This window comes from Ixodes scapularis, unplaced genomic scaffold (assembly GCF_016920785.2).
Source record: "Ixodes scapularis isolate PalLabHiFi unplaced genomic scaffold, ASM1692078v2 PGA_scaffold2__306_contigs__length_199485367, whole genome shotgun sequence".
In the NCBI taxonomy this organism is placed as follows: domain Eukaryota; kingdom Metazoa; phylum Arthropoda; class Arachnida; order Ixodida; family Ixodidae; genus Ixodes; species Ixodes scapularis.
Window position 1 is genome coordinate 167,239,997 of NW_024609857.1, and position 13,584 is coordinate 167,253,580.

At 47.0% G+C, this 13,584-nt stretch overlaps 1 protein-coding gene across 1 annotated transcript in view; it reads right to left on the bottom strand.

The window, feature by feature from the left end:
• Positions 1 to 8,845: 8,845 nt before the first annotated feature.
• LOC8034422 (guanine nucleotide-binding protein G(i) subunit alpha) overlaps positions 8,846 to 13,584 on the bottom strand; it is a 70,702-nt gene continuing 65,963 nt past the window's right edge. The window contains exon 8 of the mRNA XM_029972539.4: positions 8,846 to 12,200. Coding sequence (XP_029828399.1) covers positions 12,010 to 12,200 — 191 coding nt within the window. The 3' untranslated portion in view covers positions 8,846 to 12,009. The remainder of the gene's footprint in view (positions 12,201 to 13,584) is intronic.

Below are 13,584 nucleotides of genomic sequence, written 5' to 3' on the forward strand. Positions count from 1 at the left end.
TTTGCAAACGAGTTCGTGCGTAAAGTCAGCCTGCAAAGGGACGCCCCCTTTGCACCTATAAGCCTCACATTGCATCTCGCACCACCGCCTGCATTGACAACAACTTCACGCTCGCTGAACTCACCTTCGCGCTTTTTCGTTGCCGGATACGAGGCGCACCTGGGTCAGACGCAACTACGAACCAGACTCAGGCTCGATACCGCACATCAGCCTGTACTTCTCACTCATCTCAACGACGTCTGGAACTCTGAAGACATTCCCGAATGCTGGCGGCAATCAACAATAACGCCGATTCTTAAATTCGGAAACAACTGAGGCCTCTTCGTACCGACCAATTTCTCTTACCTCTTGCCTCTGCAAATTGATGGAGCGCGTGGTTTACAGACGTTTGAACTGGCAGCTAGAGCAGACGGACTCATTTGCTTCTCAGATTTCGGAATTTCGTAACTGTCGCTCAGCTGCAGATGCAATATGAGGTCCGGCCTCATTCCTCAAACAAGCAAGGACACAAAAGAAAACCGCACATGCATGTTTCTAGGTATACATCGAGCTTACGATGCTCTTCCAAATTCAATTATTCTTGAACGTCTCAGTGTTATTAGAATTTGTGGGAAAATATACCACTTCATTGAAGCCTTTCTTTGAGAACATATTACGTAAAGTTATCAAGAGTAAAGAGTTATGCGCAAGATAGCACTCAAGGCGTCCCTCAAGGAAGTGTCGTACGCCCGCTACTATTTAACATAATGATGGCTGCAGACTCCTTCCTGCACTACCTCAGTCGGAAACATTTTCAATACATTGCACGATCTACGCCGACGATATTGCTTTGTGACGTACTGGACCCCCCCCCCCCCCCCCCCCCCCCCAATCTACCACAGTACAAGCCAAACTAAAAAGCGCCCTCGATGTTGCTACATCATTTTTGCACCATGCGGGGCTAAAATATCTGGAGAGAAAACAATGGCACTAACCTACCGACGCGTGGACGCCTTCGAGGTGAATATTCATCCTTGAAGTTAGGTGGCACGCGGATTAGGAGAGAAAACAGCGTCGAATATCTCGGTGTCATTATTGACAACAGAGTAAAATGCTCTGTTGTCTGCTCTGCTCTTATCATAGGCCGAAAAGCTCCTTGGCGCAATGCAACGCATCGCCGGCCGTGACTGAGGAAGCAGTCACGCTGTAAACCGCTTCCTCTACGCTATTCCTGTTTTGACAACAGCGGCGTAGACTTTCCTTTTAGATGCGGAGCATCTCTTGCTCGGGTTTATGTCCCGCGGCGTCGTAGTCCGCACTCACACTACGCATGCGCAACTCTCCTCCTTTCCTCTCTCCAACAGCTGCGCGTTACTCTCCGCTCTCTCTCAAAACTCCTGCCCCCCCCCCCCCACCCCCCCCCCGGGCCATGATCCTTACGAGACGCTGTTTACGTGCAATGTAACGAGCTTCTAGTAGCGGCATGTAAACAAAATAACGCGCACGGTGCCTTTATTGACAAAATACATGGGAAATGGAATTCCAGCGTGTTTTCGTTAGCTTCAATCTCAAGTTCTGGCAAATCGTTTTATGACATCCTTTTTTCATCTAGGCTGTTTAAAAAAAAAAAAAAATTATTTTTCTTTTGCATGTGTCCTTTAACAGAGACGCGCCGAAATTTGAACTGGATCATAAGTTAACATATTTTTGTATATCAAATTATCGCCATATCAAACTATTTTACGATCGCCATTGAATTCGAAATCTTCGAGCTCGAATTTTGGTTATTATGTTTTATTTATATTGACTGATAAACCGCAATCATACCTTGCTACTAATAAAAGAGAAAGCAAATAAAAATAGGAGTTTCGACAAAATCATTTCCAAATTTTTAGATATTTTTTGAGGATTTGCTCATTTAAATGTATGGAACAGATTTTATTTCACAAATCTAACATTTCAACTCAGTAAAAGAAGTCAAGTTTGAGATTTCTGATATAAAGGTCATTAAGGGGGGACACTGGCTAGAGGTTGAACTTCTGAACAACTCGAGTGATCGGAATGAAATTTGCAGGGGAGATTTAACATCGGAGGTAGGTGTGTTGTGCCAACTTTCAGCTCTCTGGGACAATTTTAAATGCTTGTATAAGATGATGTGTCACTCTTCGTTAAGAAATCTATGATATGCAAATTTTGACTGCTTGAATACAAAGTGGGGGATGTGGGACTTTGGGCTATATAGTTTTTATAACTTAAATGCAAATATTTCAGGAAGAGTGATTACCTCAAAATATGAGATTCATATCTGTCCTATGTCAATTTTTGAAAACATAGTTGTTTCTCAACGAGGACTTTAATGTAAAACAAAATAAAGTAGATAGCCCGATTCCCCAGTAAATTTCAGTTCAGAAACATCTTGATTGTGGTATAAAAATAAATTTACCTTCAACAGTGATGTGATTGGCCTAAGCCGTTCTGGAGCACCTTTCGGAGCAGACAAAACAGTGTTTTGGAGCAGCAAAATTGGCCTTTGGAGCATCCAAAACATTGTTTTGGAGCAGCCAAATCAGTGTTTTGGAGCAGCAAAAGTGGCTTTTGGAGCAGATATTCTTAGAAAATTATAAATATTTCTTTTAAGTGCTGGACAGATGAAGGGCACTTTGCTCGCCGCAATAAACAAATTATGGTCAAGTTAGACCAGCTCGGAGTCTTTCAACATGTTAACTGAAATGCCAATGACATGACACACTTTGCAATGCTTCAGTTAAATGATAAACATATGTATGTACCCGCTATCAATAAATAAGAGCTAAACTGCACATATTAAAATTTATTTGAAAATGACCAGCTTAGTAGAAAATATCACAGCATTAGGTTTTACCAACCGGCGGACACTTCGAGCGCCTTCCGGTTAGCTATTTCAGCGCCATCTCTTATCCGTTGGTATTCTATTAAGTCTTTCCGGTTTACGCCGGGAAGTTTATTTAATAGGATCAGATACATATTATTGTTGCTACTTACAAATTTCAGAAATTATCCTGGTAAGATGAAACAAATATCTTGGTTGGCTAAAGTTTCGCCCTCATACTTTGCTCTCATTGGCCGGTTGTTTTTTGTATTTTGACCGTTGAGAACAGTTGCGCGTCGGCTGCCGCGATCGCGGATGCGTCGGCTGCTCGGCGGCGCCTGTGCCAGCGGTGCGGTGGTGGTTTTCGTTTGCGGCAGCGGGCAGTGGCGTTGACCTATTGGTTATCGGTCTATTTCTGCTACCAGTACACAGAGCAAACGAAACCTTGTTCATTGCTCGACTCAGTGGTGCTCTAATTCCAGTGGCAACAGCTCTGCCAAGTTCTTTGGGTTCCCGATCGAGTGACGAAAGGTAAAGACGGGCTGCTATACTTCAAGGATGAAGAAAGAATAAACAATTAAAACAGGGACAACACAACTACATCTTTCAACTAGCAACGGACGAGTAAATTTTCAACAGCGAGCAGCCGACTATACCCAGTAGGAGTAGGGGGGAGAAGGGGAGAGAAGGAAAGATAAAACACGCGAAGTGCAAGTCAGGGTGGTAGGGTTATCTCGGATTTTAAAAATTCAACCTCAGTTTTCGTCAGCAGGAGGGAAGGGTTTGACACGTTGTTTTTTGCTGTGGTCATGGCGAATGATTCTATGATTTCCCTGCCGAATCTGCTGTCATGCCCCCCAAGGATTTTTGTGCCATCAAAGAGGGGATGACAACTCAAACACGAACGGGCATGAATGACTATGGGATGATAAGAATCTGGAGAGGCCTTGGAAACTTCGTTGTGATGTTCGCGGAGTCTGTGATTGGTGCATCTGCCGGTCTGTCCTATGTATTGATGGCCACAGCTCAAGGGGATGGAGTAAACTTTCTTCTCTTTGCATGGAATGAATTTCTTTTCGTGCTTGACAGTGCATCCAATCAGAATCCGGTTGTTATTTACCCGTTATTGACTTAAACCAACACGCTCTTCTACTAAGCATGCTATACTTTTGGTTATACAGTTTCGGATAGCCGAAAACTTGCTGGTGCATGTTTCTTTATGGAAGAGTTATTGTAAAAGGTCACAAGGGACAGCGCATGTATCTTAAAATGAGCGGTGCGGGCGGTATCGGTGTTAGAGCACCGCAGCTCGGTAGCTCGTGCGTGGAGCAGCTCGCTGCAGAAGGAACCTGCGAGAAACCCCGGCGATCGAATCACTGTCGCTAACTACCGCAAAGTTAAATGTGTGATTGCAGGTCTGTGAATACTTGAATAGTAGTTTCGTGTAGATTTTGTTACTTTGTTGTGCTGTGCAGTGAACGTTTTTTTTTCTTTGTATAACGAGCGTGCCTAATAAAAAGAGAACTTGCAAAAGAAGTTTGGACTTATGCTCAGACTGGCGATGTGCGCCCATCTTAAGCCGCTAAACAGCAGCGGCTGGGCGTGCTTTGCATTCATTCATTGACGATTTTATGAGAACTGGCTGTCACTGAACATGCACTGTTGCTAAGCCGATCTCAATCGAGCGAGGCAAAGTCAAGTGCAATTGTTTCGGAAGCGTCGGACATTCGCAAAAAAAGGTAAACACACTTTTTTTTGTTCCAAAAAAGATTACATCGTATTGTAGAAGAACGAGACGGCGGCAGTGGGAGCAGTTCCCTCTTCTCTCCACATCAGCGACAATAAGATGCAAATTCGTTCGGAGTTCGGAGGCTGCTCCGAACTGCGAACGAACTCGCATCTTTTTGTCGCCGAGGGTGAGAGAAAGGAAGGAACACACTTCTCTCACCCTCTCCCATAACCAAGCGGTTGCCATGACGACGGTGCGCGTATTGTTTTGTCTATTTCTTATTTCTTTTGGAGAAACCCAACGCCCGTTAGGGGAGATTTGGCGCTGCCGTCTGCAATTGGAGTCCCAATGGGACCGAGAAGTTTGCGTGGCGCCCCCTTACGGCGAACCGGGGTGACGTCACGGCGAGGAGAGAATTTTTCCCCGGCTCGCCCCGCTCGCCCTGTGGAGGCTGCGACGACGCTAGCTGTCGGCGCGCTCGTTCCTATTTCATTTTTTGGCGTGTTTTTCGTAGGAAGTTTAATATTTTTTTATGTGCCTTTATTGAGGTATGGCCCGTAGCTTCAGGCGAAACTTCAACCAACATTTTAAGCATGGTTGACAGGGTAGGCAACGCATGAATCGGAGCTGGTATATGAAAATAAAGAAATATGGCCACAATTTCAGGAGCATCACTATAGATTTACATCTCGCACAAAAAGTGCTGCTGATGGTCTGAATGAATTGGCAGGTTATGTATACTATTTTTTGTTTTGTATCTCCGTTTTTAAACAAGTTCGCCGAAGCAGAAAAGCTGCATGCCGCTCGGGTAACATGTTAAATACGGTCTGGGCCATGGGGAGAGAATCACAAGTAAGACAGCCCAAGTGCAGGGGCAAAGTAAAAAAAACAAGGAACATTTATTGCATACATTGCTCGCATTTGACCTTTGCTGGATTCGGATAGTATTTCAATGGACTACACGGGTGATATCTGTGGACCTGTTTATATCAACCCTCAATCTTGTCTTGTCTTGTTGACTTGTCTATATCAACCCTCGTTATTAGTTCGTTAAGCCCTAAAATTGAGATTTTACTTAAACCGAATTTTCCTGGAGCTAAAATACCAGAACCTTTTCTCACGCAGAATGTCGCCCTTCACGGGTTCCACATTTTGTGCTACTAATGCAACTACCACTGGACAGGCGTTCGAATGCTTGCTTTTACTCCTGTTTTCATCTGTTGTCAGATAGTACAGCTGTAGGGAGTTTGGAGGCTGAGGAAGCTTTTGGAGACCTGCAGCAGTGTCTCTTTTAATTGGAAATGACAATTCAGACTAAACGGTGTATTTTCCGAATAACCAAAGCTGGAATAAAAGTGTCAGGAAAAAGTATAAACATTCCAAATTGCGGCACATTTGCTGTGCATATTTTGGGCAGTTCAATACATATCATACAGGCAACTGCGGGTAATTCGGCCGTTTTTGCTGCTACCATACGAACTAAATTCCAATAATTGTGCATCTTCTATGAAATATGCCTGCATACGTGTATAAACTATGTAATTAATTTACGAAGAAGCTACATTTATGTAAAGCAACCCTGTTCTATGAGCACTTCAAAGATGATCAGACACAGGGCCTTTAAAACATCTGCGAACCAGCGTATGCAGAGCGGCAGCGCAAAGTCGGAGTCCCGAGCTAATTTGCCGACCACCCAAAGGCCCTTGATATGAATGCAATTTCAAATGCCTGCAAGGCGGGATGTAGTATTCTCCTAAATCATGAACATGCAAGGAACAGAATTCCAGCGTCCGAAACACTTGCGCCAACGCTCCACCGATCCTTCGCTAAATTGCCTTGTGTCGTGTGGACGGGCGGTGAGGTTCATCGGCGGAATTGCCTCCGCCGATAGCTTTCGGGATTTGTAACCCAATTTTCAAGGTAAAAGGGACAAGCAGGCTTATAAAATGTACGGAAGCACGTCAATATCAGCCTAACTCAACGTTTTGTACACCGGGTAAACGAAGTCCAGCGCTTCGAAGAGCTTGCGGCACACAACGCCAAACCAGGAAACCGGTGCTGGGAAGCGAGCCGATGCGAGGTCGCGGAGCGGAGTACTCCCCCTGACGTCACGGTACGCCTCACCCAATCAGGGCGCGGCGACCGCAGCGACGCTTGTGTTCGCTCTCGGGGCTATAGTCCGCCGGTTGGTTTTACTAGTTATATAATATAATGAAGCGAAGCAGTCTCCAACTGATCAAACACCTAACTACTGCAGTGCAAAGCGGAACAGTACACAAGAAAAAGTTGCATTACGACTAGCGGGTGCTTTTCGTTTCGCTTTTCGAAACTTTCTGCAAGGCTGCTGCAAGCCTCGCTTTGCCTTCGACAAGTAATGAATGTCCAATTTCAATGCCTCCAAAGAGACATTGAGACATCCCGCTGCAGGCGTTGCCAAGCAATTCCGTAAAACCGCTTGCCAACATTTTACTGTTCCCGACGTGCCAGATTTTCGTTAAAATAAGCAAACGTAAAGCAATGGATTGCAAGCGACCCGGCTGGTGCCTCTCTCGTGCAATAATGTTCGCATGCACGTGAGGGCAACTTCGGCAGCTTGCAGTCGCATGTGCTTCGTCGCGCGAGCGGAGACGGCTGTTCAATCGAAACCGAAACCATGCCACTCCGCTCCCTCGCCAACTGGTTCCCAATGTAACTGTCCAGCAGCGCGTGCTTGCCAGGCCTGCAGACGAGATACAAGCTAAACACACCGAAAAAAAAAAAAAGAGCCTGAGCGCGTCGATGCAAGACATGGCGAGCCAGGGTCAAAAAGTTGGAGCGCTTTGTGCAACGACTGAACTAGAGACAAACAAACGCGCTGTGCGGGTTCAGCGTGCAGACATTGCCTTCCTTGCTTTAGCTCACTTCTCCTCACCAACTTTCTTTTGCGGCAGATTTTTTTACGTACCCGGGTCCCTCTCGAAAGAAAGCCCATTGAGAGAAACCTAGGTAATCAATACTTCGACGCAGCAGTCTGAGTTAAAGAAGGATTTTTGTAGTAGCATAATTTAAACAATAACAGGATGTTGATGACCTTGCGGAGGTCCTTACGTTTCAGTTTAGAAAGCGCCATATCCGCAGCGACGTGGGCACGGCAACACCCGACGTCATGCAACCACGGTGACTGGTAGGCAGGGACCAAATATAGTTTTCCGACAACCATTGCTTTGAGTCCATATCACATGAGCGAATGACGTTTTAGCGGAGAGCAATAATTGAGCGAATCGTAAGCGCAGCGCGCGTTGCAAAGCGCCGCGCGCTGCGCTTACGACGCTTTGCGGCGACGGCCTGCGGCGGCTCATTGCAAAACTGTGAACCCACTTGTCCCACCCCAAAACGCCGCTTTGCGGCGTCCGACAATTCGCTGTCATTCCGTGAAACGTGGGCATTCGCTAAAACGTCATTTGATCAAGTGAGTGCCTCCCTAAGGCATGGCTGTACCCGGCACGCTAGCGTCGAAGCGTTAGCACACGGTTGCATCAGCGCTTGCATCTATCGTTGTAAAAATTTTAAAGACGCAAGACGAGACCCACGAGACGACTAGGGCACAAAACGAGAAACGGCGAGAAAAACCATGCAAGACCGGATGGACGATTGATGCAAAGCACTTTGTGTCGGGCGGCCACTTGCGCCAGCTAGCTCAGACATGCTCAATTACGGTATTCAGTTTAGTTTCGGTTTTGAAAGGCGACCGAAATTGGTCCTTTGGCGCAGCCTTGGCGCAGATTACCCATTTTTCGGCAAAATGTAGCAGGATGTATCAGTGTTAGCCCCTTGGCGCAGTTTGGCGCAGCAATCACATCACTGCTTCAAACAAGATTCCTTCGTATGAAATTTGCAGCAAAAAGTGGAACTGAGAAAAATGCATACAAACATTAAGCTTCAAAAATGCATTCAAACATTAACATTAAACAAGGAATCAACCAAGCTGGCCGTTTGCTTCATCTTGCATATCATCGCATAATCACCATCATTAGACGCGGCACTGCAGGCCTCTATGGTACCGGCCTTTCAGCGGTGCACTGGCTCTCCTGAGCCAATAAGGACTATTATGTATCGTTATTATTTGCGCTTATGCTTCCAAAACATATTTTTCTGGTCAAAATTAAAACTTGGACCACAGAGCCACACCCGATGAAAACTCCCATTATTTCTTTTAGGAAAATTAAAACAGCCACTCAGGCACGCATGCTTGATTTCAGATCACACCATTGTTCTTTTTCACCCCATGCAAGTAGGCAGAGATTGGACACTTTAGAAGAACCACCATTTCATTTTGCTTGAGGTTTGTGAATACATTCATGTATACATATACATAGGTGTCTATGTGTGTATGTGTATTTTATACAGGGTAACATTCTCATGGGTGTATGTGTAACACATAAAAACCATCCCATGCACACACATGCTGCAACAAGAGCAAGACTGCAATACTTTCAATAGATCCGGCAGCAGTTCCTTACATCTAAAAGTAAATATTCTGACTGCTCATCCTCACACTTCTTCAAAAGCAGATGCAGTAATGTAAAAAAAATGCACAAATGTTTGGCAAAGTTTTCTTCTTGCATCTACACAAAAAAGACGGGAGAAAAATGTTATGAATTCTGGGGAAAAGAAGAGCAAAAACAACTCTAGGAAGGCGACCAACAAGATGTTCAGAAACATGCTCGCTCCATCACGCCTTATGTCAAGTACGCAACAAAGGCTATGGGCATGAGCTCGCAAAGGTCTTAGAAATACCTCCGTCACAGAAGCGTAAAAGAAGGCAGTCATCAAAGCCCTGCATTGTTGGGTACCCAAGTTGTACGAGAAAAAAAATGCAACCACACAGACATTAGAGTAGAGGTCTACGTACCAAGGAGGTCAGAACCACGTCCCCGTGGCAAGGAGGTACCGACTAAATGCAAAAGCAGTCTAACGCACATACCTGAAAACTATTTGTGACAACAGCAAGAAGGCCACCAAACACAATATACAAAAAGAAAACACTGGCACAATCTCAAAGACACCGAGGCGGAAAGATTGTGAAGCTGGAAACGTGAGTCGTGCATCTGCACGGGAGGAGGTACAACTGGCAACCATTGTTCACATTCTAGTCCTATAGATACAAAAATTGCAATGTGCCGCACAAGTGCCCGCATGGCGGCACACTCCAAAGGCCCCGCACGTCGCGGGTGGATTGCTAAACAACCGGCAGTTCGTCGTCGGGCGACTCGACGAGCCGCCTTTTTCTAAACCAGACTGACTTCAGGATGGGAGTGGCAGGGACTTTGCGGTTTGTACGAAAATAGTTTACACGACTGGAGGAAGTGCACAGAGTGCCGTGGTGGAGAAAAAGAAGACCTTGAGCATTGGAAGGTCGGCAAGGCGTCCCTTGTAACACGCGGCAAGGAACGCCTCGCCAGGGGGGGCGGGCGCAACACGAACGAGACGCACGTCGTTTCCACGCATGTGCAGAGGCGCTTCCCAGCTGGTTGGAAGCAGCTCCAGCCGGCTGGGAAGTGCAAACACGCAAAACACGGCATTCTTTTGCCACCTGAAACAGGACCTTGCGTCGTCCTACGAGAGAAGTGGGAACCAGCTGGCGAGGCCCGGAAACCTTTTACACAACCGTTTGGTGCCCTGTGAATGTGGGCATCCAAGAGGTGAACATACCCTAGCTAGTTATGGCACATGGGGAACCTGGGCTTTCCGAAGACACCTGGGAAAAGAGGCTCGACAACGCGCCCCGGCGCGGAGACAAACCCCCATTGTCCCGCATCTGTGTTGGTCGTGCTCGGTTGCTTGGTAGTCAAGTTGGCACGCAAGATTTATGTTTCCGCGTGGCGTCACGTAGCCGGCTAGGAATGCCGGGCCGGGAAGCGAGGCAGAAGTAGTCTTGAGCGTAAGCAAAACTCCCGAAAGCGACGGATGCGTCCAAAATGACGTTAACAATACGACAATCTGTGAAAGCGCCAAACTACCAGGCAGGGCATTGGAAGCAGTGCAAGCAGACAGAACAAGGTTACGTCTGCCGGGACATTGGTATTCTTACTGGCTGCAACTCGATTGCCAAGACCTGCCCAGCTGCAAAAGGAAGGTGCTCGGAAAGGCACTTTCCTTTTGCCGGCTTTGCGCTCACTTCGGGAAAGCAAATAGGACAAAAATATGCCGCCGCTACTGCATAGCCAAGCTCGACACAAATGCCAGGCGTGCCCGAGACAAGCAAAAAATGGAAAAAGAAAAACGGCCCGGAAAACTATTTTGTGCGAAACCGATTTAGAAATGGGAGGTATTAACCTCGTGAACTACGCAGTAATCGCATTCTTGTTCGAAGCGATGCAACTGCTTCGTCTACTTCACGGTGAAAAGAAATGGGGATGCACTTGGACACGCTGGTTTGAGGTATAAAATAGGAGGTTTGGAAGCATAGTGGGTCCTAGCCTCGAGCTATTCACCAGTGTGGAAGGTCATCAAATCCCTATGCACAAAGAAATTGACCGTAACCATTAAGATGGCCCGGGACCGGCGCTTCTCCCAAGCAGACGACTCATCGAAATGCAACGCCGTCTCGAGAACCTTCAGGAGGAGTCTGGGATGACAACAATTGAGGACCTCCTGCTTAAGACACTTCTGCACTGAAAATGTTCAAGTGACCCTCCCTACTTCTTTTTGTTACAAAACAATATGCCACTCCAAACCATAATTTGATTCCTGGGTTGGGTAAATTTGCAAGGCTATTTATCCCTCAATTCGAAAAACGGGAAATACTGTTACCTTAACCCTTGGGACCATATTTTCCCCCACCCGCCCGAAACGGAGACGGGCCTGTCTCGGCGCACCTCTCAACCCTGCCGGGTGGAAGGACATTCCTTCCGGCACACACAATGACCACGGGGACAGCTCGTAACCAAAGAAAGGAAAGAGGCCTCGCCTCTCCAAGAGACAAGGCAGAATGAGCCCACGTTTTGCGCAGATTGCCAGAGAGGTCGCTACCGCCACCAGGCTAGAGTGGGTTTGTCCTAGAAGGCACTGGTGCACGGGAAACGAGCCAAACAACCGACTGGCCAGGCGACCCCAAAGGCGGGTAAGGGGCAGGCTCCAGCCCCCCACTTCCGGGTCGCTCTCAGGGAATGTCCCTTCCCAAGGGCCCAAACCCAAACGAGTTTTCCCCACATTGTCCTTCCTCGGCCCTGCTAGAAACCTCAATAACCTAAAGCGTAGTGGAAACGGATCGAGTCGGCAAAACAATGGAAATGACGTGGAGACAGAAACAATTCTCGAGCGAGGACATTTCTCCGGACAACTGTCAAAGGAAAGAAAAACGAGAGGAATAAATAGACGCGAAAGAGGAATGCTCGTCGTAACAACCGCACAAAGCAAAAGGGCGAGAAAACACGGTCCCAAGAAGAGCCAAGGGGGTGCGGCACATCCTCGCTCAGAACAGGCCGCAGTCCTTCAGGTTGTTCTTGATGATGACGTCGGTGACGGCGTCAAACACAAACTGGATGTTGTTGGTGTCCGTGGCACACGTGAAGTGCGTGTAGATCTCCTTGGTGTCCCGGCGCTTGTTGAGGGACTCAAACTTCATCTGGATGTAGGCCGCCGCCTCTTCGTACGTGTTGCTCCCTGCGCAGATCGGGCCATTGGTTGGCCTGCGCCAAACACTCGCGGGAAAGGGCAGCCCACCACCGGTGTCAAAGCAACATCTGGGGCCCTAATCTGGACACTTGGCGAGAAAGTCGGCAAGAAATCTGGCCGCCGTGATTCGCCAACACCGCACTTGACGTCGGCCAATCGTAGCCATCGGATTTCTCGCCGGCTTTTTTGCCAAGTGCCCAGAGAAGGGCCCCTGGAGTCATCTTCCTCCGTCCAGCGTGTGCTGTGTTCTCTCGCTAATTTGACCCTCACTAATAGCTCTTTTCTCTTAGCGTTTTGAAAATGCATAATGACTGCGAGAAGTTTGGTGAAAATAGGTTTTAGAACAGTTCAATCCCGACCCATCAAGTGGCATTTTTATACAAACTCTTCAATTAGGAACATCCCAAATATGGCCGTTTTCACGTTTTTAACCAAAAAGTGTGCTTTCGTGCAAAAGAATAATATATAAAAAAAAAGACCTTTCCCATGAAGACATGCACAGTCGGAAAGAATTAAAGCCTAGGCGACCGTGTACCGAAATTTCACAACCGGCAAAGGTCAGGGGACCATTCATACTAAGATGATTTCGATGAGCGTGTTGACGTAGCTACTGAATCTACGAAAGCTAAACACGAAGGATGGACACAAACGCCCACCCTCGTGGTTAGACATGGCTCGACGTCCATCCGCCCCCTCCCCCACCATGTCTTACCAAGCGACGTCGGTGCAAGCCATGTATAGGGTTCTTGCACGAGACCACGGTGCAATGCTACTTTGGAAATCTTAAAGGAACCCGCCGGAATCCATGTTGGCGGCATTCGTCGCTGTCACGCTACATTTTGTGCGCTTTGAGGCCGTGTTTGCGCCGTAGTTTGTCCGCTCACTCGAGGTTTAAAAGGACGGTTGTGCCATACTTAATTTTTTTAGCCGTAAAAGTCAACAACAAAATGGTGCTACGGCCAGCAGTATTGTTCTTTTTAGAATTCCGGCAATCATTAGGAACCAGGTGAAGGCAACGCTCAAGCAATCGGTTCGGCGGCGTCACAAATGGCTCAACCGATATGCCGGCCCAATCTTGACGAAAATCTTACTGCAAACTAGAGGTTTAATTTTTTGGACTGCACTTGGTGTCAGATGAGAAACCTCTTTGCGACTAACCAGGGACAAGTAAAGCGGACGAAACTATTTGTGCGCCAGCTAAAAAGTTGGAGGACCATCTACAGTCCCGACAAATTTTGCACAATGCCCCTCAATTATTTAGCGTATAACTAGCGGCACTCATTTTCTTGTCAGTCACTGCAAACGATTACCAGACGACGCCTTTTTTCTGTACTACTATTCAGCAATTTTATGGCTTTACGGCTACTGCTGC